The 24,683-nt window shown below is 38.9% G+C and overlaps 1 protein-coding gene across 2 annotated transcripts in view; it reads left to right on the top strand.

Annotated features, from left to right (window-relative positions):
• Positions 1-24,683, top strand: part of ITPR2 (inositol 1,4,5-trisphosphate receptor type 2) — a 472,588-nt gene that overhangs the window by 144,941 nt on the left and 302,964 nt on the right. For both annotated transcript variants that reach the window (XM_026502230.4, XM_044385596.3), the window contains 8 exons: positions 1-142; positions 2,357-2,518; positions 6,752-6,924; positions 8,216-8,335; positions 8,451-8,636; positions 9,774-10,025; positions 10,617-10,761; positions 12,361-12,511. In XM_026502230.4, coding sequence (XP_026358015.2) covers positions 1-142; positions 2,357-2,518; positions 6,752-6,924; positions 8,216-8,335; positions 8,451-8,636; positions 9,774-10,025; positions 10,617-10,761; positions 12,361-12,511 — 1,331 coding nt within the window. The remainder of the gene's footprint in view (positions 143-2,356; positions 2,519-6,751; positions 6,925-8,215; positions 8,336-8,450; positions 8,637-9,773; positions 10,026-10,616; positions 10,762-12,360; positions 12,512-24,683) is intronic.

The raw sequence follows: 24,683 nt of genomic DNA, 5'->3' as shown, positions 1-24,683 counted from the left end.
GTTTGTAACCAAATTATTGGAAGACCTCATCTTCTTTGTGGCTGATGTACTTAATAATGGACAAGAAGTTCTGGATGTGGTTATCAGTAAGCCAAACCGAGAACGTCAAAAATTAATGAGGGAACAAAACATATTGGCACAGGTGAATGTTTTCATGTACTACATTTGCATATTTAATTTTTTTGAATTATAGCATCAGGAAAGTCCTTGTGTTCGTTAACCGTTGCTGTGTAACAAATTACCCAAGACTTCATGGCTGAAAACCACAGATACTAGTCTCACAGTTTCTGTGGATTAGGCATCTGGGCGTGGTTTAGGTGGGTGGTTCTTGCTCGCAGTCTTTCAGGAGGTCGCAGTCAAGGTGCTGGCTGGGGCTGTGATCATCTCAGGCTTGAATGGGAGACGATTCGCCTCCCAGCTCATTCTCGCAGGCCTCTAGTAGGATGGCCTCAAGACTCGGAAGCTTCTTTCCGAGGGATCCAAGAGAGAACCTAGGTCACAGTCTCTTTTATAACTTAATCTGAGAAGTAACGACTCATCAGTTGTACTGTGTTCTGTTAGAAGGGAGTCAGTAAATCCAGCCCCCAGTCAAGGAGACAGGATTGCTTGCATAAGGGTGTGAATTCCAGGAGGCAGGGATCACTGGAGCCATCTTAGAGACGACCTCCTGCCGACCTCTCACAAAACCTGCAGGTCAGACTATCTTCAGAAAATGTGCTGAAATAATTTCCTAGGTAGAATTTCCCAGATAACTTGGAAAGTGCCATCTCCATCTACTCCGACTTCTGTCCCTCTCTTCCCTAGGAAAGTAGGGCAGTCTATTCATCAGCTCCCAAGTGCTCTGTACAATATTCCAGCTTGTTTCCTGGAAGTCTAGAGCTGCACCTATACTATGTCTTTCTGATATTGTTCATAACACACCAATAAATTAATTCACTTCCCGATAATATGCAGATATGGGCATGCCTACCTTATGTGTTTTTTTTTTTTAATTTGGTTAATTGCTGTACAAAGTAATAGGCTTCTGCATTAATTGTGAACTCAAGGAAGATACTTAAAAATAAAAAATTGTGTTATTAATATACGTGTTCTTGGGGAGTTGGGAAAGGAGAACAGTAGACATATTGCCAATTAATATTCTATAGCTGATTGTCTGAAAATATAAAATCAACATTTCTCTCAAAGAAAATAAAGGTTGCAAATCTAATGAGACGAAGGCTTTTCTGCCATTAGCATTCTTTTGTATAAAACATTTGATTTCAAGGACTTTTAGGACCTTGAATGATTTACTAATATTATTTCAACCAGCCTATGTCTAATCTTTTATTTCCATATCTTAAATATAAAATTCAAGGTTTAGTGAATATAAAAGTACTGAAGTAACGTTAATTTGTATTGTAGTTCATGAACTACCAAAGGTGATTCCGTTCTATTTTGCTTTCTTGTATTAATACTCATGCCCTTGTGTAGGTGCTCTTTCATAAACAATTTACTCATCCTACCAGCTCATCCCTAGGTGACCTTACCTGCTCTCCTGCTGCCTAAAAGAGTTAGATTCCTCAATTCTTTTTAAATATTTCCCAGCTGCTAACCTTGGTATAATGTGAGTCATTACCTAACACAGTTGCCCATGTGGCACTTTATTTATTTGAATCCTGATACATTCATTGATTTGGCGACATCTTTATGTACCAAGAACGAAAAATGAACTCTTTCCAAAAGAGGTTTAGAAGCAGTACTTGGAGGTAATTTTCTGATGTCAATTTCAGATGAAAAGTAAATGTTTTCTTTATATTTTGATTTTAGAAAGTTATAGAACACAATAGAAGTAATTATAAAGCCTACAGAAATGAAAGTATTTTTAGTTCATTTGAATATGTTCATGTAATTTGGTACAACCCGACATCTTTATATTTTTTATTTTATTTTATTTTTAAAAAGATGTTATTTATTTATTTGAGAGAGAGAAGGAGAGAATGAGCAGGGGGAGGAGCAGAGGGAGAGGGAGAAGCAGGGAGGCTGACACGGGCTGACCCCGAGATCATGACCTGAGCTGAAGGCAGGTGCCCAACCGACAGAGCCACCAGCAGGCATCCCTATATTTCTTATTTTAAATAAAATATAATTTCTAAACAAAATTAAGTATTTTATTTAAATGTTTTTGTCAATTTAGGGAATCCTTTAAAAGGTATTTTTTCTGTTTCTTAATATGTTGGTTCTGTATTCTAAATCTTCTTTTTCCTTTACATGAATTCTACTCAAATATTACAAAAGTGTTTTTGAGTCAATATATTTATTTGTAAAACATACACCTCCGTTCATCAGAATAGGTGTTTTTTGTTTTTTTTCCTGGTAGGTATTTGGGATTCTTAAAGCACCCTTTAAGGAGAAGGCAGGAGAAGGCTCAATGCTGAGACTCGAAGATCTGGGGGACCAGAGATACGCTCCCTACAAGTATATGCTGAGGCTGTGTTACCGTGTGCTGAGACATTCACAGCAGGACTACCGGAAAAATCAGGTTGGAGGCCACCACCTTTGCCTCTGTTTAACATTTTTGTTAAATATCTTTGCCTCTGTTTAACATTTCAAGTAAAGGCAAGGTTCTTTGGTTACTGTTCTAAAATACATAAAAGAGGAATGGGAATTTCCACTCTGCAATGAAATGTTTGATATTGACAGTATGCAAAAATGATCTGTAAGTATTTTTGTGCTGACATATGTATTTATTCTTCCGTGTACAATTAAAATCTTTGTGAGAAGATGCCTGAGGTCTTCGTGCACAGTATTAGTTTTTGCTAGGCAGGAGGCAGTTTTTGCTGGGTGTAGTATATAAAGAGGAGGGAGGTATTTCTTGATATTTCTAGGAACATGTGAGGTTTGCATCATCAGGCCAAAGAGTTCCTCGTCTGGTGGTGAAGATATGGCAGGTATGTCTGAAACATAAGGGAGAGGCAATGAGGGGACACGAGAGAGAAAAGGCAGCATTATGGGAATTCAGAAGAGAGAGAGCTTGTTGTGGCTGGGGGAGCCCAGGAAGGGTGCTTGGAGAAGGAAGCATTTGAGGAGGATGAGACTCATTTTCATAAACTGTATGGGAACAGGCATTTCAGTGAAAAAGGGTCTATGAAGAGAGAGTGGGGGATGCTAGAAAGGGCACTTTTGTCCCAAGATAGTCCTAATTGTGGAGGACAGGGAACCTAGGGCTATAAATAAAGTTGCCAATGGCAAGTGAAATTTCCTTTAAGTCTCATTTTTATCTTAAAAACACACAGTATTTTGCAATGTGTTTAATAATATGCATTTGTTTAATATAAAATTGTTTAAAACTAACGATCATTCCTTAATTAGCATCCTGTGTTTCTCTTAGCCAGTTTGGGAGAAGAATGTGTCTTTGGTAAATTTCGTTCTTAGTTTAGTGGGAGAGAGGGCTGGTGAGGCAGGTCGGGCAGAGCTGTATAGGCCAGGATGTGGGACCTAGCGTGTGGCATTTATTTGGGAATAGTCACTAGTGTTTATTGAGTGCTTGCTTTCTACCAGGCTCATTTCTAAGCACTTTTCATAACTTAACTCAGGTAATACTGAGTTAACATGAGGAACTGAGGCACAGACAGGTTAAATAACTTGCCAAAGATTACACAGTGCTAACACTGGGGCCAGGATTCAAACCCAGACTCTTAATCGTCACATTTTTTGCCTCTTAGTAGTTTGAAAGTTTTTTGGCAAGAGAAAAGAATTTGCTTTAAGAAAAATCTGTTAAAATACATTGGCTTTAAAATTCTATTTCAAGATTGAAAAATGGTCTAAAAAGAATATGTAAAACAGACTAGTTAGAAGACAAATAATATGGCAAGGAGCAAAAGAGTGAGGAAGGGGACGATATGAACAGATCCTTAAAGACTTTTGAATATAATCCTATTATAAACAGCCTTCCTTCCAATTGGAAATACTGCCATTGAAATTATTTCCCCCAGTTTCCCTGCATGCCATTAAAATGGAAGAAAAATCAAGTTCCAGGTCATTAAATGGTGGACCTTCAAGCACTCAGAGAATCAATGTCCCAGAAGTCCCCCAGTATTAAGGCTCATGTTATTCTGTGGGGGTCTGCGGTAGAGATGGGGGCTAGAGGTTGCTCCGTGTATGCCAGTTAGCTTCATTTGTCTTCTTGGGTCTGGAAATATCTGCTTTGCTAGATATGCCACCACTCCACACACCCAAGCAGTGCTGTGTTGGAGAGATTAACTGTAAAAAGCAACAAGTCTACAGAATTGACCTGGTGCTCTGAGTCCCATGGGCTCAGAATGTACGCCATTTGTGATTGTGCTCAGCCTCTGGAGGGGTCCCAGGGACCTTCTTTCTATAGCACTGCTCTGGCTTCAGTGCCAGATCTTGGGTTTGGTTGTTCAGCTAGTCTCTAGTAGATTCCCTGGGCAGCACATCTTAACTGATGTCCTTTCTTCATCTGGCATACAACATTTTTTCTCACTCCTTTCAGTCCTAGCTGGGGACTCCTGCACCTGGTGTGCTGAGGTGGGTGCAGTTTCTCCTCTGAAAACATTCATCCTTCTGATAAGTGGAAACACGCACCACACACGCACCACACACACACACACACACACACACACACACACACACACACATTCTGCTCGTGTAATTATTCCTCTTCTTTGTTCTTAGTTCACCTGACCCAGGCACATCACTACTGCAGGTGAATGATTATTCACTTGAGGGGACCTGCTTTCTGGGTTTCTTTAGAGCCTATGACTGTGGTGGGCACTCTTTCTCTCTTTCGGGATGTCTTCCCAAGGCGTAGATCATTGAGCTGACAAAAGAGTAGAAGAATCACCAGCTGCCACTGAGGGTTAGGTTTTGTTTTCCCTCATGTTCTCATGCATGCTCCAGTTCAATCTCACTGATAGTTGAATAATGTTTTTCTCATTTCTTTTGAATCAGGAATGCTTTTGTTAAGCATACAGCAGGTTTCTGATGTTTTTAGAACATAATTTAAAAATATAAGTAGAAATACTTTCTACATTTTGCATAATTACCTTGTTTTCCTTTAGCCTCATCTATATTGTATAGAGCCCTAAGAGGGAGTTCTGTTGTGATTTAGCGTTAACCTAAGTGTTTAATGTTGAGTGTCTGCGTATTATTATTTATAGACTTTGGTGACAACCTCTAAATTGATTTGATTTTTTTATCAGTATCTTGATCTATTTATCAAATATCTTGGAGGTTTGCCTTATACTAGGGTATGATTACAATAGTCATAAAAGTGTATAAATCAATACATGTCTTTAAAATGATACACTAACAGAAGACATTTACTTTACTTAACTGGCTACCCAATATAAATCTATCATTTTGAAAGGCCACAGAATCGCTGCTTAGAATATAATTAGATTTGTGCAACCTGTATCATTTTCAAGGAGTAGCTAGGTTCCAGTAAATTTTACCTAAGGCAAAAATACTTCACAATCAATAAGTTTGCCCATCATAGAACCAGAGGTACATTCCCAAGGAGAATCCCCAAGAAGTTGAAGTGAGAACTATGGATTGTGGAAGGGGTTAGTTAAGCTTACCAAGTGTATCTATGGTTGTATGGGATTCTTGCTTGTACATGGAATGCGGGACATGAGCAATAGTGGCTTGGAATGTAGGAGAGTCAGTGTGAAGAATGAGGAGCAATCATGCATGATTGAAACTCCCAGTGGCTTTTTCTTGCTCTTAGAATAACATTTTGGTCCTTTACCCTGGCTCTCTAGGAGCTGCCTCGCCAACTTCAGCTCTTATTTTCTCCTTACTTACTACCCTGTAGCTACACTGGCCACCTTTGTTTATAGAACAGAAAGAGTGTGGTTTCACTGTCTACCTAGATGTTTCTCTCCCCATGGCTGCCTCCTTTTGGTCATTCCCATCTTTTCCATCCCTGCTCAAATATCACTTCTTCAGTGTCTACCCCATCTGAAGTTGCTATCTTTTGCCATCCCTTGATTTCACCTCACTTCCTAACATATAAAAGGATCATACTTATTATCTCATTTCCTGCCTTTTTTCATAGAGGGAGGTAAGCTCCATGAGAACTCACCTATTTTGCTTACCACCATATGTCTAGTCCCTCAAACAGCCTGGAATATAGTATGCTTTCAAGATGTATTTATGGGATGAATCATCTAGTCAATAAAGTGATTGATTAATCATATTATCTTGTTTGATAGCTTTTTAAGATAAAAAGTGGTATGGAATTTTATCTTTATTTTAAAGAGAAGATTTAATAGATTGGGACAGTACAAAAAAGAAATCACTGCAAATCAGCCTGGGATCTTCATGAACCAGTATAGATCTCATGCCTCATGAACAAAATATCAGAGGGTCATTTTCTTTCTGTAATTATGACTTTTCATGGAAATTAGAAGAAGGGCCTCAGTTAGGCTGGTAAAATTTACCATGTTGAAAGAAATTGTTATTTTAACTAGGTTTATTTTTTGTTTTTCCCACTTATGCTTTCAGAGTATAAGCACCCACATTAAATATTTCTAGGTATATAATTTTCTATTATAATTTAAATTAGGCATACGCTCATATGTTTTAATTTCCTTTCTCAAAAAGCCATATTTATTGAAGGATTATTGCTTTTCTTTTGATAATGCGTTTTTTTCTGTTATGAATAAATTAATCGATGTTGCTGACTCGAATAGAACCTGTTATTTCTAAGCTATTGGCAGCACATTCTGACAGTCTTTCTTCTTTGCAGGAATATATTGCTAAGAATTTCTGTGTCATGCAGTCCCAGATTGGCTATGATATTTTGGCAGAAGATACGATCACAGCTTTGTTGCACAACAACAGAAAACTACTAGAGAAACATATCACAGCAAAAGAAATAGAAACATTTGTCAGTTTACTCAGGAGAAATCGTGAGCCAAGGTTTGAAGTGGTTCATGCAGTATTCTTTACTAGCGGGGATTGTGCTTTATTTTTTGTCTTTTTGCAAAAAAGCTTCTTGCTTTATTTTTAGAACGTTTTAAAAGTTGGAATTCTTTTTTTAAAGGTTTATTTATTAAATGAGAGAGAGAGAGAGACCCCCTGTGAGTAGGGGGAGGGGCAGAGGAAGAGGGAAGAGAGAATCCTCAAGCTGACTCCCTGCTGAGCACGGAGCCGGATTCAGGGTTTGATCTCATGACCCAGAGTTCATGACCTGAGCCAAAATCAAGAAATAGACCCTTAACTGGCTGAGCCACGCAAGCGCCCCTTAGAAGTGGGGATTCTTTCACATCACTAACTTTCATGGACAAAACTACGTTGGGTTTGCTGTTACAATAATTATGTATCATAATTATTACCTCATAGGAAATTAAAAACTTTTATAGATACAGTTAAATATAAGCGACTTTCATTCTGATCATTTATGTTTTTATGGTACTTCTAGTTTTTCAGAATATATTCATGTACATTGTCTCATTTAAGTCCTTGTATATTTCCATGGAGTATGCTGGTTGTATGTTATTATTTTATTACCAATATATTATATTAAGGTAAATTATTATCCACATTTTAGAGATGAAAACAGAAGCCTAGATAGCAAGTTGCCCAAGAATACCCCAATAGTAAGATAATTGCTATAATATCACAATTGCTTCTTACTAATATTATGGTAATATTCCTTACTATTGGGGTATTCCATCCAATTCACTTTCTATTGCACCATGCTGCTTTATCTGGGAGAAATGAATGCAGAAAAGTCAAGCAGTCTGACAGTTTTCTTTACTAATTAGCACAGCAAATAAATGTTAGAAGGTAGAAATGGGCCTTTGACTCAACTAGGCCATGCTCACTCTCGTTGACTGCTAGCTGTTTTCCTATTTTACTCAGTACAGCATTAGCTTTCATCTGCTTTTGTTTTGTTATCCATTCTTGGATAGTCTCATTTTAGGGCAGATAAATGATTTTCTAAACATAATAAGTCACAGTGCTATGGGAGAAATCTCACCAAATAAATAGAAGCAAACTTATATCCTTTTTTGAACAAGATTTGTATTAAACACAAATAATTGGATGTTTAATTTGCTTCTAATGATGCAGTAGATAAGCAACATATTAAAAATGTTGCATGGAGGTATTAAAAATAGATCTAAAAACTTACTTTCATTATATCCCCAAGGATATTTTTATTGTGATATTTTATGAAGTGTTCAATTTATTTTTTTTCTCTTGCCAGGTTTTTGGATTATTTATCGGATCTGTGCGTATCTAATACCACCGCCATACCCGTAACTCAGGAACTCATCTGTAAATTTATGTTGAGCCCAGGCAATGCAGACATTCTCATTCAAACTAAGTAAGCCCAGATAGGGGAGGGATCTTCTTCTGTTCATTATTTGTAAGCAGTGTAATTCCTGTCATATTTGTGAGTTAGCTTCTTGATTGATTTTGCATGTGTAATTTCTTTTAAGGCTGGTCTCAATGCAAGTAGACAACCCCATGGAGAGCTCCATCCTTTCAGACGACATTGATGATGAAGAAGTTTGGCTCTACTGGATTGACAGCAACAAGGAACCTCATGGCAAAGCTATCAGGCACCTTGCTCAAGAAGCAAAAGAAGGCACCAAAGCTGATTTGGAAGTTCTTACCTATTATAGGTAAAGAATCATAATTGTCAATCTTACATATTCATTGAGAGAAGATTCTCTGAAACCTCTAAAAGTCAGGTATCTATGAAGAGGAAATGTAAAAAGTTATGTCAAAACTAAGGTAGCTGAAATATTTAATATTATTTAAAATATTCCAAATAAAAGTGAACATCTGTGTTTTCCACCTACGCAACTTGCGATTTTCTGATTTTTTCACTAACTTGGAATTGGTGGGCAGCAGAGGGTTTTTTCCTGTTGTTGACTGGTATTAGATGAGAGACATGTTGGGAGCACGGTGTTGGACTTGAGGGATGGAACTGAGCTGGGTGTGTTGATCCAGCTGCAGAGATGGCCCCAGAGCAAGTTAGCCAGTGGGGATGTAGATAGTGTTTAGGAATATGTGGAGACCTAGGGCTGGAGAGGAGCTGGTATCTACAGCGATGAAAGTTCAGTGGTGGCACTTGGCAGCCAATGTCGCCATGGTAGTTGCTGGAGGTCAGTATGTTGGAAGCAAGAACCTAGCTGGTGTCTTTGAGTTTAAGGTAGAGAAACCTCTGGCAGATGCCCTTGGGAAAAGTTGGGCCCAAGTGACAGGAATCTGTGAAAGGCTGAGTGTGCCCTGTGTTCCCTGGTTTCTATAAGGTATCACAACAAAGCCAAGGCTAATGCTTGATCTCAGAGGTTGTTGAATCCAAGTGTAACTGATGCCATCTGGACGGGTCACATTTGGTTTGGGAACTGAGTGGATCTAAAGTCAGAGTGTAGCTAGATATTAGGGCCAGAGCTGAGTGGGAATGGGAAGGCGAGAGATGGTTTCGTGCGAGCTGTTACCCATAGCCCTCAGGCTTAGGGTATTTGTTATCCTAGGAAACCCAAAACTAGAGAGCCCAATGACACTTTGCTACCAGACACATGCTGCTGGAACAAGTAAGAGAAATTGTAACTTGAACAGACATAGAGACAATTTCACGTATTTGCTGTCATTTGATCACTTCACTCACTACCAAAACATTTGACTCCAGTGTCGTGAACACTTGGAAGTTTTGGTGTTGTGTAAAAGTAGGTAGTAGATACTGATTGATACTGTGCTGTTTAAGAACTTTATCAAGAGAAGACAAATAATGTAGTATGTTTCATATTTTTAAGGTACCAGCTAAACCTCTTTGCAAGGATGTGCTTGGATCGCCAGTATCTGGCCATAAACCAGATTTCTACGCAGCTCTCTGTGGATTTGATCCTGCGGTGTGTGTCGGACGAGAGCCTGCCATTTGACCTCCGGGCGTCTTTTTGTCGTCTCATGCTCCACATGCATGTTGACCGGGATCCCCAGGAGTCCGTTGTGCCTGTTCGCTATGCTAGGCTCTGGACCGAAATTCCCACAAAGATAACAATTCATGAGTATGTTTGGAAACATTTCCTGAGCACTTTCAATTCAGTAGATGAACTCAAAATCTAATGTCTTCAATTTTGAAATGAAATATATGGAAGGGCATTTCTGTGTTCAAACTCAGGTTGTTAGTCTTTTTTTTTTTCTTTTACGGCTTTTACTTTTTTATTATTTTTAAAAGCTTTCATTTTAATTTCAGTTAGTTAACATATGGTGTTATATTAGTTTCAGGTGTACAATATAGTGATTCAGCACTTCTGTACATCATCCTGTGCTCATCACAACACGTGCACTCCTTCCTCCCCATCAACCTATTTACCCCCCTGCCCCAGAATGTTAGTCTTTCAAATACAAGTAAGATACTCTTTTTGAAGACTAAAATGACAGCTCTTGACAATAGAAACATCATTCTGGAAACCAATAAGCAGAAATCGTATTTATAATAGGAGTAACAATTTTTTAAGTGTAATATTATGGTAGAAACATCTAGAAAGGTTAACTAAGTTACCTAAACTTAAGAAGCTGGGAGGTTAAGTATATATATTTTCCTATTTTTGAATGATTGCAGTCAATTTAACTTGCTTCATATTTTTTCTTTCTAGATATGATTCTATAACAGACTCTTCCAGAAATGATATGAAGAGGAAATTTGCACTGACAATGGAATTTGTTGAGGAATACTTGAAAGAAGTTGTAAATCAGCCTTTTCCTTTTGGGGATAAAGAAAAAAACAAACTGACGTTTGAGGTATTTAATACAAACAATTCATTTGTGAGGTTATTCAGTTTTCCCTGTCAAAAATTAGATGCATTGAGCATCAAAGATTTTTTCCCTCTATTATTTAGGATGTTTTGGTAATTGGGTAGTTTAGTTGATAAGGGTATGATTCCCTCTGCCATTGATTAAAAGATAGATTTGATGCTTTAATTAGACCTGATGTCCAATACAAAATATTCTATTTATAATGATCAGTTACCTACTGTTTTCCTGGATTTTGGGGGTTTTCATTTACCTGTGTAAGCTTTATTGTAATTCATGAACAAAGACAGTTTGCATACATTGTAATTTGTTTGGATACATTTTTTTCCCCATCACCATGGAAGTGAAATTTTTAGCCTCATTAAACTGAATTGAAATACCTTTGCTTTTAATATCATTTGAGGGATATAGTGACAAAACTAGAGAAAAGATGCCATTACTTGATACATGGTGTATTAGGTAACTACTGGTGTATAACAGATTACCTCCAAACTTAGCCCAAAGCAACAAGCACTTACTATTTCACAGTTTCTATGGGTCAGGAATCTGGAAATGTGTGGCTGGATGGTTCTGGCTCAGGGATTCTCATGAAGTTGTAATCAGGTTGTTGACTGGGCTTGCAGTTATCTCCAGCTAGATGACCTGCTGCTAAGCTCACTTGTGTGTGTCTTGGTGACCATACCTCCTTGCTGGCTGTTGACCAGAGGCTTTATCTTTTTGCCATATGGGCCTTTCTGTAGGCCGCCTGTGTCTTTATGGCATGGCACCCAGAACAAGCCATTAGAGAGAGAGAAAGAGAGCCCAAGATGGAACTTGCAATCTTCTCTAACCTAATCTTGGAAGTGGCATGCTATCACTTCTGCTATATTCTTTTTGTCACACAGACCATCCTTGGTGCAGTGTGAAAAGAGACCATACTTTGGGGACTGTGTTGGAAGCTGGCTGTCATACCTAGAATGTCTTATAGTGTCCAGAAGACCACAAAGCAGCACAGGGAACAAATTATTTCTGGACAAATTCCTGGATAATACCATTTATTAAAGTAATTCATTAATGTAGCCATTTATTAAGTGATATCCTACTGACTTAAGTTAATATTTAGTTAAGTAAATCATTCTAATGTAAATTTCTTTAAGCACCTTGATACACCTAAAATTGTCTCTTTTTGGCTTCTTTGCTGACTGTTGACCAGACACCTCATTTTGTCATCTGGACTTTTGAGAGAGATGGCAAACTGGCCTTATTTGGATTTAATGATAAGCTTGAATAAATCAGAGTTCAGTGGTTCCTTTTGCAGGCATTTTAATTCCTAGGTATTAAAGAATTAGAAATCTTAGAAATAACCTGCACTAATTTAGATAATATAAAAAAATAAATGTTCATTTCAGGGGTGCTTGGGTGACTCAGTCAGTTAAGCGTCTGATTCTTGATCTCAGCTCAGGGCTCAATCTCAGGGTCATGAGTTCAAGCCTCCCTATTGGGCTCCATGCTGGGCATGGAGCCTACTTAAAAAAAAAAATCAATGCTTATTTCAGTTTCTAATGTTTTTTTGTTTCTTTCCCACCCCCCCTCCCTTTTTTTATTAAGGTGGTCCACTTGGCTCGGAATCTTATATACTTCGGATTTTATAGTTTCAGTGAATTGTTAAGACTAACAAGAACACTTCTGGCCATCCTAGATATTGTACAGGCCCCCATGTCATCGTATTTTGAAAGATTAAGCAAATTTCAAGACGGAGGTAAGAATTTTTGAGAAAAATTACTATCTTTTTGGAGGTAAGATAAAAACAAATCTACAGAGAAGTGGCTGTTAACACACACCTGCTAATGTGTGTGTACACATGAGAAGTGATTCTGTAATAGGGCTAAGTGATGATAGGCTGAATTTATGAACTTTCTTCTCTGTTTTTAACTTAAAAATTTGAAAGAAAAACTCATAGATCAATGCGTTCCACTTTGGCAACTAACGTTATGGCTAATCCACTAGTGAAAATATTATGTATTAAAAATAAAAACATCTTAATATTTGTGATCAATTTGGTATGTGTCATGTGCTGGCTATGCTTTATAGCAGGGCATAGAAAAGTGCAAAGAATTGGAACAGTAATGGTCATACTAGAGAAGCAGTGAATGCAAAACCAGTGTGAGAGAGTGTATAGTGAAGTAGGTAAGAGAATGGGCTTTTGACTCACAGGGCTGTATTCAAATCCTGCCTTTACCATTTATTAGCTTAGGCAAGGTACTGTCTTTTCTAAGAGTTTATTTTCTCATCTGAGATATGAAGATGATAATAATAGTATCTTCCTCACAGCTTCCTTGTGAGAATTAAATAAATGTATGATATATATTCAAGGTACTTACAACAGTGCCTATCTCATAATTTAATACAATTTTTTTTTTTTGATGGTGGTTGTCTTAGGTTGGATGCCTTGCAAACAGTGAGAGGTAGAGAAGTGTTTGCAGAGGGTATATTGAAGAGTATGTTCAGGTTACACACCTGTAAGGAAGTGAGGAAGGTAGGATTGGGCAGATAGAGAAGCTGATCCACACTGCAGTTACAAGTGGGACAGCTGATCCTACAGGGAGCCCTGGAGCAGGGTGGCCCTTTGCGGTTGTCATAAATTAAGGCAAAGGTACTGAGTTTTGTATTCTCGCAACAGCCAACCATTGATTGATGGCTTTATCATGGAGTAGGGAGTGTAACCTTGGGTAAGGCAGTTTCCTTTGGCCAAGGGTCATTCTTGGTGAGAGGCATTGTGGGAGGTCACCAACTATGATGCTCCGCAACTGGGAGAATAGGTGCCTGAACTCTGAAGAGGGGACCTGGGTAGAGCACAGTGTGTCCACTGCAGTGTCCACTACAGGGTTAAAAAAGTAAAACCAGAAATGTAATTTCAGACTTAAGGAAGGAATATCTGGCTAAGAATTATAAATGAGGAACTTCCAGATAGCTAAAGTAATTAATTGCTGCTGCCTAAATCTCAATAATTTCTACATCTTCCAGAAATCTGTAGAGATGAATAAGAAGCAAATTTAGCCATATAAATCCCTCACATTCAGCAGAACTAGAAGGCAGAGAACAATACAAACTTCAGGTGTAAGTAGAAAGGTAGCATCAGTTTTCAGTAGACCTGTCTCACAGGTTCTCACTGCAAGCCTTTGTAGACAGTTGGAAGGTTCTGGGAAAATTGTCCAGAAGAGACAAGAAGGGATTGTGTGCAAATCACCTTCAGAAAGAACGTCTTTGCTAAGTGTGAAAATATTGACAGAGAATCCAGGTAGATAAGAGCACTGAGTAACGAGGAGGGGGCTTAACAGTACACAGGTAGCAACTGTGGAAAAGCAATGCTTCTAGAGATAAAGTGGTTTAATTTTCATCCGTAGGGATGAGGGAGAGCCACCCTTTGGAATCTTGTTGGTAAAGGGAAAAAGAAGCAAGATGATGAAATCCTAAATACCATAAGAGAAAAGAAACAAAAAAATTGAAGGCAATGTATGTAATTCCTTTCCATTGCTACCCTCCAAGAGCTAGACTTTAAAGAAATTGCACTTCGCCACTCTGACAGGAGAGGGTGTTCTTGAACTGAAGATTATGTGAACCAGCTTATATTGTCAACTTTGTCCACGAAATGTAGACATGAAATTGGTCCTCCTATGTATGGAGCTACTGTAAGTTCAAAATAGAGTGGAGAATCAAACCATGTCAGTCGAGGGAAGTTCTTCTCTGAAAAACAACCATGAAAGAGAAGAAAATTGTAACACGAGACTCTAAAGTGAATTAAATATATTCAAATAAACATTGGTATATGAAAACCACCTTGAATTATAGATTAAAAAATTAAGATTAGAAGTGAACCAAAAAATCAGGAGGAGATGAAATGAAAGTTTATTGGATTCAGGAGAGAAATAGAATAAAATGGTAGACTTTATTCTTTTTATATATATAAACTAAATTATGTTAGCAAAAGGATACATTTGAAGGAAAGTATAACACACATCATTGAGGAAGGGCAAGAAAACAATGATGAGAATGTCAGTGATATAAAGAAAGAAATAAAAAGAGTCAGAGAGAAAGTGGTTGAAGGGAAGAAAGGCAAAGAAGAACCATCATGTGAATAATTGGAGTTCCTCTGAAGAAGAAAAATAAAACAATGGAATAGAACTTATATTTAAAATTATAATCCAAGAAAACATCCTGTAAATAAAAGATAACCTAAGTTCACCATGGTGAAATTGTCTGGAATGGTGATCTCTAAGACACAGCATGACAAAACTATAATATGCAGTGTATATTCAGAGAGTTGTGATGTGTAGGGGGAGACGCTATGAAAGCAAATGGAGAAAAAAATGAAAAGGTATATAAGTGTTCTGTACTCTTCTTGCATCTTTTATATAAACTTAAAGTTTTATAAAAATAAAAGTCTATCATCGAGCCTTACATCAGAAACCGGGGATGTACTGTATGGTGACTAACATAATATAATAAAAAATCATTAAAAAAATAAAATAAAAGTCTATGAGCAATATCTGAACGAAAGCAAAGGAAAAGCCGAGAACAGCAATAGTAAATCAAAGAGCAGGGGACATGCCAGTGATCTATCCTATTTCTGTTTTCTGAATCTCACCAATGAGAGGCTGTTCTGAACAGTCCCACAGGGTACATAGGAGTTGAGATGTTCATATTAAACATGCTTTTTGGTATGATGATTTTATAATATCCAGTTTACTCTGAACTAAATCATTCTTTCAAAGTTAGGAAATTGATCTTCACTATTGGTCTGTTGGTCTCAGTGCTCACAGTCTGCTTCCAGACTTTTACCCTAAAGGAAAGTCTTATTTTTCCTCTCAAAATTCACAAGTATCTTGTTTGCACCCTTTCTGTCATGTCTGTGTCCTCCCTATAAGATACATTTTTTTTACTCTTTTAAGTTATTTATAATTCTCATATTTTTGCATGGACTCCATCTCTGGATTTCTTTTTTTTTTTTTTTAAAAGATTTTATTTATTTATTAGACAGAGATAGAGACAGCCAGCGAGAGAGGGAACACAAGCAGGGGGAGTGGGAGAAGAAGCAGGCTCATAGCGGAGGAGCCTGACGTGGGGCTCGATCCCATAACGCCGGGATCACGCCCTGAGCCGAAGGCAGACGCTTAACCGCTGTGCCACCCAGGCGCCCCCATCTCTGGATTTCTTAATCATTCTATCAGCAATTTGAAGACCATTAATACATTTTTTCAGCAAGAATTTATTGAGTTACTCTTGCATGCCACATACTGTTCTACTCACTGGGAGTAAAGAAGATAAAGTCCTTAGCCACAAGGAGGACAGACAATTAATGAATACAGAGGCAGAGTCCCTCCCTTCTCCCTACTGGGGGAGACAGATAATAAACAAATGAATTTATAATGTAACATCAGATAATGCTATGAAGAAAAATAAAGTGGGGCAATATGGAGAGTGGTAGAGTAAGTGGGGGGGGGGAAGGGCAGAATAGACTGAACAACCTCTGACATTGAGCAGAGACCTACATGTGTCAAGGAGACCAGCCCTGAGGTAGAATAAGCTTGACATCTGGGAGGAGTAGCAGGAAGGCTATTTTGGCTGAGGTAAAGTGAGAGGGGGGAGAACAGTAAGAGAGAAGGTTGAAGAACCCCAGATTATAGAGCCTTGGATACCTGTGAATTTGAATTTTGTTCTGAGTTTGATGCACAACTTTTGGAAGGATTGAGAAGGGATTGATAGGATCCGATAATTTTGGCTGCTGAGTAGAGAATGGAAAATACTGATGTGGCCATAGTGGTAGGAGACCATAGTTAGGAGGCTTTTCGGGAATTGGGTGATGGTGATGAACTAGGGAATGGTAGTAGAGTAGGGGAGAAGTGGACAAATTGGGAATTTTACAGTCTTAACTGATAGGACTTGAATGTGGAATGAGAAGGAGGAGAGTCAAAGATTATTCCTAGGTTTGACTTAACATTTGGGTGAATGTAGTACTGTCATTAAGGTAGGAAGGACTGGTGGATGAGGGGTTTGGAGTGCAAATGGGAATTTCTGTTTGGGCACGTTAGGTTTTATTTTTTATTTTATTTTATTTTTTTAATGATTTTTATTATATTATGTTAGTCACCATACAGTACATCCCCGGTTTCTGATGGGCACATTAGGTTTTAATACCTAATGGGCATCCAAGTGGAGATGTTATGTTGACAGCTGGATATATGAATGAAACTTTAGGGTAGTAACAGGGTAGAAAATATAAATGTGAGATTAGTGCATAGAAGACATTCAAAATATCAAACTGAATAAGATCACTTAGGGAGTGCTTGTTGATTGGGAAGAAATGAGGTCTAAAGATCGAATCCTGGGACCCTTCGACATTGAGCCTTGAGATTAGAGGCATTGTCAGCATGAGAGACTGGGACAGAGAGGCCAGTGAGTAAAGAAGAACCCCAGAACAGCGGGATATCTGGAAGCCAAGGAAAAAGTGATGCTAGATAATTTTAATTACTTGTTGGCTTGTATAAATATACTTTCTACGTAGCTGATATTCATTGAGTATTCTATTTGCTAGGTGGTTTTACACGGATTACCTCCCATCTAGTGTGATTTGTGCCTAACAATGACACACACTATTTTAGTCCATTATTAAGATATGAAACACCACGATTTTATTCTAGCATTAAAATAGATTCATAATAGTTTTTATGAGCCAGTTGTAATTGTCTAAGAAACTTTATGTCGTATCGATGGGAAATAGCTATATATGTACTGTATAAACCGGTTCTAGGACGTTTCTTCCTTTTGAGACTGGTATGTCGTGTAGGACAGTGCCTCTTGATTTGGGGAAATACATTTTCCTAATTGGTGGAAAGGGGTTTGTGGATTTTGGCTAGATTTTTGGAATCTGAAAGAATGTATTCATCCCTTAATGAGTAAATACCCAAGAATTCTGTTATCCTAGTTTTTTGTGTATTGAAATTAATTTGAATTTAAGGACCATAGTTTCAAGATCCCTTCTCTTGATATCTGCAAATCAGGGAGTAAATTATTTTTTTATACATTCCTATGATTGAATACATAACGTAAACTGTGAGAAAACATAGTTTGTTGTTAAGCGTGATTTGATAACAATTATAATTGAATTATAGATGATACCTCTGAGAGATGTTGTTATGCTGGACTTTCTTCCTTCCACTCACCTCTAGAAATCCTTCCCGAGGAATCATTTTTGCTTTTACTAATGTTCAACATTTATTTAATGTGAAGTTGCATTCTTAACTTTTTAGAAAGTTTTATTTTAAAGTGCAATATAGAAAAGCATATTCAGGGAGATTAATTAACTTGCCCAAGATGTACTAATAAGTTAGCATTGCTAAGAGTTAAAGTATAAGAAATTAGTCTTCCTATTGCTTGTACCCCTTGATTATTAGTCCAATGAGCTAATATATATATATATATATTATATATATACACACATATATATATAATATATATAATATATACATATATATGTGTTTTTCTTTATCTAGCCTTCAAATCTGTTGAGGAATGATGATGACATAAAGCTGGACTTACCCTATCTGTACTTGCAGCAAAATCTAGAGATAAGATCGCAGTTTATAGTGTATGAAGCTTGGGTGGATCATGTTGCTACCAATATTGAGCCATATAATGTACTTAACAGTCTCCATCCAGGGGCGCCTGGGTGGCTCAGTTGGTTAAGCGTCTACGTTCAGCTCAGGTCATGATCCCAGGGTCCTGGGATCGAGTCCCACATGGGGCTCCCAGCTCTACGGGGAGACCCCCTCTCTCTCTGCCTGTCACTCTGCCTACCTGTGCTCTCTCTGTGTCAAATAAATAAATAAAATCTTTAAACAAAACAAAACAAAAACATTCTCCACCCAATGACTGATAATCATGTGCCCTCCCTGTTTGGGGCCTGTCGAGATGCCTTAGTTATCCAGAGCTTCTGGAAAGCCATGGTGATGTGGAGGTCTATGGAAAGTGCTACTCAAGTGGTGTATCAGTCAAAGACCGAGCAGGAAACAGCACACTCTGCTTTAGGAAAGCGTCATATACCAGAGTGTGGGCAGAGTGCACGGAAACCATGGAGACGGTGCAGTACGTACCATGAGGAAGTCCAGTGAGCTAATATTTTAGAAAAATTGTCACTGAGATTAGAATCTTGGTTCATAAATTTTTAAAAAGTGAACACTTCATATGGGATCAGTCTCATAAATATGGATATTTTTTGCTCAGTAAACAAAATACAGAGCTTAACATAAAAGGAAATCAGGACAAAGCCATGTCGTGTGCCTCTAGTTGTGATGCACTGAGAAGGACCTAACATCACCTAGTTGGCATCCCTGACAAAAATTTAGGATGTCCAGCTAATTGTGAAGAATTATGAGACAAGTACCAATTGTGGGATATTCTGTGGAACAACTGGCTTGAACTTTTCAAAATGTCCATGTCATGAAAGGTGAAGGCTGGGGAGCCTGGGTGACTCAGTCGTTAAGTGTCTGCTTTCGGCTCAGGGCGTGATCCTGGCGTTCTGGGATTGAGCCCCACGTCAGCCTCCATGCTCTACTGGGAGCCTGCTTCTTCCTCTCCCACTCCCCCTGCTTGTGTTCCCTCTCTCACTGGCTGTCTCTCTCTCCGTCAAATAAATAAATAAAATCTTAAAAAAAAGAAAAAAGGTGAAGGCTAAAAAACTGTTCCAGATTAAAGGAGATTAAAGAGACATGACTACTAGATACAATATGTGATTTGGGATCAGGAAAAATATCATCTACAGAAGATATTATTGGCACAATTGGTGAAATTTGAATATGGATTGTGTATTAGGTCGTGGTAGTAGATCAGATTTCTTGAATTTTATAATTGTACTGTGGTTCCGTAAGAGGATGTACTTGTTTTTACCGAATATAAGGTGAAGAATTGAGAGTGAAAAGGTCACAATATGTGGAACTAACTCTTAAATAGTGCAGGAAAGATAGATATTTATGTATGTAGAGAAAGAGAGAGAGGATGCAAATATGGCGGAATTTGTGAATCTCAGAAAACTGGGCAGAAGTTATTATAGGAGTTCTTTGTGTTATTCTTGTAACTCTTCCCATAAATTTGAAAGTGTTTCAAAACAAAAAGTTAATGACTTAAATAATTAGCCAAGTAGGAAAACAATTTATTATATATAAGATGACACTTCAAACTTCAAGCATTCTCTTTTGTACTAGGAGGTGTGTTATTGTAGCTGAGTTCTATTAGACTATAAATTCCTAACAAAGGTTCTATTAAACTCTCTAAGTTCTTAACAAAAGAAGCAAGAGAGAACACATTTCTGGAATCTCCAAATGTGGAGACAAGCTTTTCAGGCCTGGGAAAAATTCCTGTGGTACAGGATGAGACAGAGGTGGATGCCAGAGAGGAAATCCCAGATTACGGAAAGTACCTGGGGGGAGAAAAGAACTGTTACTTGAAAGGACAACTCATGGGAGCCATAGCTGTGTGGTCACATTGCAACACCCAGTGTATCCTCATCTTGGCTTTTTTATATTTAAGTGATCTGGGTTATATTTTCCTATTTTAGTGAAACCTTATTCAATTGAAAGTCATTTGCAAAGCACGGTTTTTTAAAAATAGGAAGTAATTTTCTAAGCATTGTTGCTAGATGAACCAGTTCCTTTAAGTCAATGATAATAATCTTCTTTTCTCATACCATGTCTGGAAAATTTGGTGCAATAGAGCCAGGTCTTTTTTTATCCTTCTGATCTACTTACCACTTACTAATTCTGCTCCGGCACAGTTGGGGTTGGACATTCAGAGAAATGTGTTTGGTAGCTGTTTGGCAGGTCAGACCCAGGGGAGCAGAAGAAGAGACATGTCCAGAAGGAAAGGGCTTAGAGTTCCTGGAGTTCCATTTCGTGCGGGCGTCAGTGGCACCTGCCTTAAAGAGGGTGTGCGTGTGCAGCATTCATTGGTGTTTCTGGGATAGGAAATCCTGTAGGTTTAGATGCCAGCGATTAGTGTTTGAGGTGATGGGGATGGCTGGCTTGGAAAGTGGCCATTCCAGAAGTGTTCCTCTTCTGGGTCCTTGGGAACAGTGCAGCCCACTCTGTGCCCCGGTGAGTTATCGTCATCCTAGAGTTGGTTGGGGGTCTGAATCTAGCCCCCAGGCTGCGACTGCTCACCGTCACTGTGGCTTTCTTTTGGCATGCGCAGCAGAAATTACTAGGCTCAGAAACAGCTTTTCATTTTTGTGCCTTAGAGGTGGTCTGTTCGGAAAATGATGCAGGCGTACTCACATGGAGACACTGGGAGCTGGCACTGCCCCGGTCTGTGCTGTAGTGAAAGTCCTAACCTTCAGAACCACCAATCCAGTACCTTTCATTGGTTATGTACTCGCTTACGAAAAGAAGTACTGTTTTCAAACACATGTATTCACTCCCAGCAGGCTATGCTGTTGAGTCAATTTGCTTTGCCTAATACCTATCATTTGCTCTCAGTGATTTCGAATGCATGGGCACCATTCAGTGTAATTGATCTTTTGGGTGGAAGGATTATGTCAAGCAGGGCTCTTCTTTGTCAGGTATAGAAGTGAAAAGCCGATGCATATGCTGGCTTATAAGTCAGATATTTTCTTTTTTAAAAAAAATTTATTTAAATTCAATTTAATTAACATATAGTGTATTATTAGTTTCAGGGGAGGAATTTAGAGATTCATCAGTTGCATATAACACCCAGTGCTCAGTCCATCATGTGCCCTCCTTAATGTCTGACACCCAGTTACCCCCTCCCCTCCAGTCCCCTCCCCACCAGCAACCCTCAGTTTGTTTCCTAGCGTTAAGAGTCTTTCATGGTTTGTCTCCCTCTCTGATTTCATCTTATTTTATTTTTCCCTCCCTTCCCCTATGTTCATCAGTTTTGTTTCTTAAATTCCATATATGAATGAAATCATATGATATTTGTCTTTCTCTGGCAGGTAAGTCAGATATTTTCGATATACTTTTGAAAGTACATTCTATTTAAAAAATTATGCTTTTGTTCCTCTTCATGCCTGCTGAAGGATATACAATCCAAGGATTGATACTACTACTACTATAAGATCCCTTTTGTATGGCAGGGTGGGTATATTTTGTTCTCCTAGGGACTCATTCAAATATTTGGGAACAAATGTGAGTATGACTTACATTCTTCTAATGAACAACCTAACATGTTAACTCTGTGTAGTGAGAGAAAGCCTCGTCTCCGTTGAACAGAGGGCAGAACTTGACACAGTCTGGGAATGGTTTGAGTCTAACTCAGTATTTAGTTATCCAGTCAATGTCTTTCCACCTGTCTGTCGTTTGAATGGAACTGGGATTCAAATTTAAGCCTCCAGTATAGAGCAATAAAGTCTTAACCCTGGAGTATGATGTAGGCCTAGTTAGGGTGTCTAGGCCAAGACTGTCATTTCTTTTCACAATTGTCTCCCCAGCCTGAGCTCACCACAGTTTGAAAAGGCGATATATCAGAAAACGACTAAAACACTGAACAAGAGCTGAATAGTTTCTCGTAATCTTTTAGCATTTTGCTTTTTTAACAACTTCAAATTTTGGGGAGTTTCCATAGTCAAGCCCTGAAATGTGGGCCAGTTCCTAATCAGGGACCAGATAATCTCTTTGGTTGGTATATATGTGTTATAATGTTGAAAATGGGAAATCGCTACAAAAATCAAATGGAGAATTCCACTCACTTTTAGGATTTCCTTTCCTTTGAGACTTCAGGTTTGGAGCTGACAGTGCCTTTGGTTTTAGAGAATAAGAAACAGATAACCACAATGCCCTGGGAGGATTGGGGCTGCACTGGTGGCTTAGAGTCCTGTGGGTCCAAGCCAGGGGAGGGAGGAGAGAAGACGGGAGGCGGTAAGAGGCACTTTGGATAGATGTCTGCCTGGGATCATCCCCGGCCCCGGGAGAGTAAGGGCAAGCTAACTCTCTATCTCATGGCCAAAACTGGTCATTTCTTCAGTTTAACCTTTTTTTTTCTTCTCTTTTTGTCTTGGAGGGACTTTACATGATCCACCTTGAAATGCTTTTTCTGGCAGCCTCGCTGCTGTTAAAAAGGAGGGAAATTGAGATGGGAGGTGGAGCAGAATCATTTTTTAATATTGTTATATGGGTGGGAAAGGAAGAAAGTATTTGCAGGCAAAATTTCTGCCAGAAAATAGTTTCTTCCTTTGTCAAAATTAGATTAGTCTAACTGTGATCTTTACGGTCTCTTTCAGTTCAAAACTGTGATTCTTTGAAGATTAGTACATAATTCTCATTCACTCACTGAATGGTGTTCTTTTTAACGTGTGTTGCAAAACACCCCTTGTAGCCAAAACCCGTGAAGCATTTGTCTCCTGGTTAATAGCTGTGATCGCTCTTTGTAAAGCCACCAGCTAGAATGCCTCGAAACCGGAAGCCTTTGTTCACTTAGAATATCGAGCGTATCACAAAAAAAGCGAGCAAGCAAGCAAGCAGGGATTTACCTGGGTGCAGGTGAGGCTGAGGACATACATATGTGGAGGTGGGGATGACAACGAACAGAAGTTAAGGTTTAATATGATGACCATACCTGAGGAGCAAGTGCCCAAGGTACAAGGCAGCTTTCATTTTAGACTCTTTCAGGTGTTCCTTCATCTTCTTTTAATTTTTCATCTGACTGAGCTCTTACCAGGTCTCTATAAAGGATTTAAGTCTGTGGGGGACTTCACAGTGCTCAGAAGTGTTAGCAAGGTTTCCTTGTAGGGGGAAGATACCACTGTTACCATTCATCATGGGAAAATCTCTCACAGGGATTTCTGGACTTATTTTTTCCCATCCTGCCTCTCAAGAGTCTTCTTTGGATGGCCTTGTTCTTTGACCTGTCCTCCCTCATCTCTGCTTTCAGTCATGTCCCTTCGCTTCAAACGCATCTGTCTTAGCTCCAGTATGTCTTGTTCCTCACACCTCCCTACTTCCTGTATGCTGTTCCCCTCTGCCTGCTCCTTCTTCCCATCAGAGTCGTGTATTTCTTTTTCTTTTCTTTCTTTCTTTTTTTTAAGGTTTTATTTATTCATTTGACAGAGAGAGAGACAGCCAGCGAGAGAGGGAACACAAGCAGGGGGAGTGGGAGAGGAAGAAGCAGGCTTCCAGCGGAGCAGGGAGCCTGATGCGGGGCTTGATCCCAGGACCCTAGGATCACAGGACCCTGTGAGCTGAAGGCAGACGCTTAACGACTGAGCCACCCAGGTGCCCCGGAATCGTGTATTTCTGGTAAAGGAAGCTTTTGACTTGAAGAAGAGGCAGAGACATGTGTGTAATCCTCTCCACAGTGCTGGGTTTTCTCCTGTCCCTTTGTGTATGTGGGCACCGTCCAGATAAGCATGTTCTCATAATACCTTGAGATTCTTCCACTGAGTTTTTAAAAAGATTTTTTTATTTACTTGAGAGATAGAAAGAGAGAAAGAGAGAGAGGAGGGGCAGAGGGAGAGAGAACCCTCAAGCACACTCCCTGCTGAGTGTGGAGCCCAACGCAGGGCTCCATCCCAGGATGTCAAGATCATGACCTGAGCTGAAATCAACTTTTGCATGCTCAACCAACTGAGCCTCCCAGGTGCCCCTCTTCCAGTGATTTTTAAATAAGAACAACATTGGCAACAACAATGATGTCAATGTCCCCAAATCTCTGGGGTTATTTATTGCAGGTTGTGTTCCCCAGGAAGCAGACCGCGAGCTGGAGATTAGCACGAAGGAGGTTTATTAGGTTACTCTTAGGATTAACACCAGTGACACGGAAGGGAAAGAAACAGGATCGGGCAAAGGCAGAAATCAGGTGTGCTGCAGACCTAGTGGAAAACTCTGGGGTGAGGGGAGATGTCTGTAGTTGGGATGTCCTTTCAGAGT

The sequence above is a fragment of the Ursus arctos genome, unplaced genomic scaffold, assembly GCF_023065955.2.
Source record: "Ursus arctos isolate Adak ecotype North America unplaced genomic scaffold, UrsArc2.0 scaffold_26, whole genome shotgun sequence".
NCBI lineage: Eukaryota > Metazoa > Chordata > Mammalia > Carnivora > Ursidae > Ursus > Ursus arctos.
This window is presented reverse-complemented; position numbering and strand designations above follow the sequence as displayed.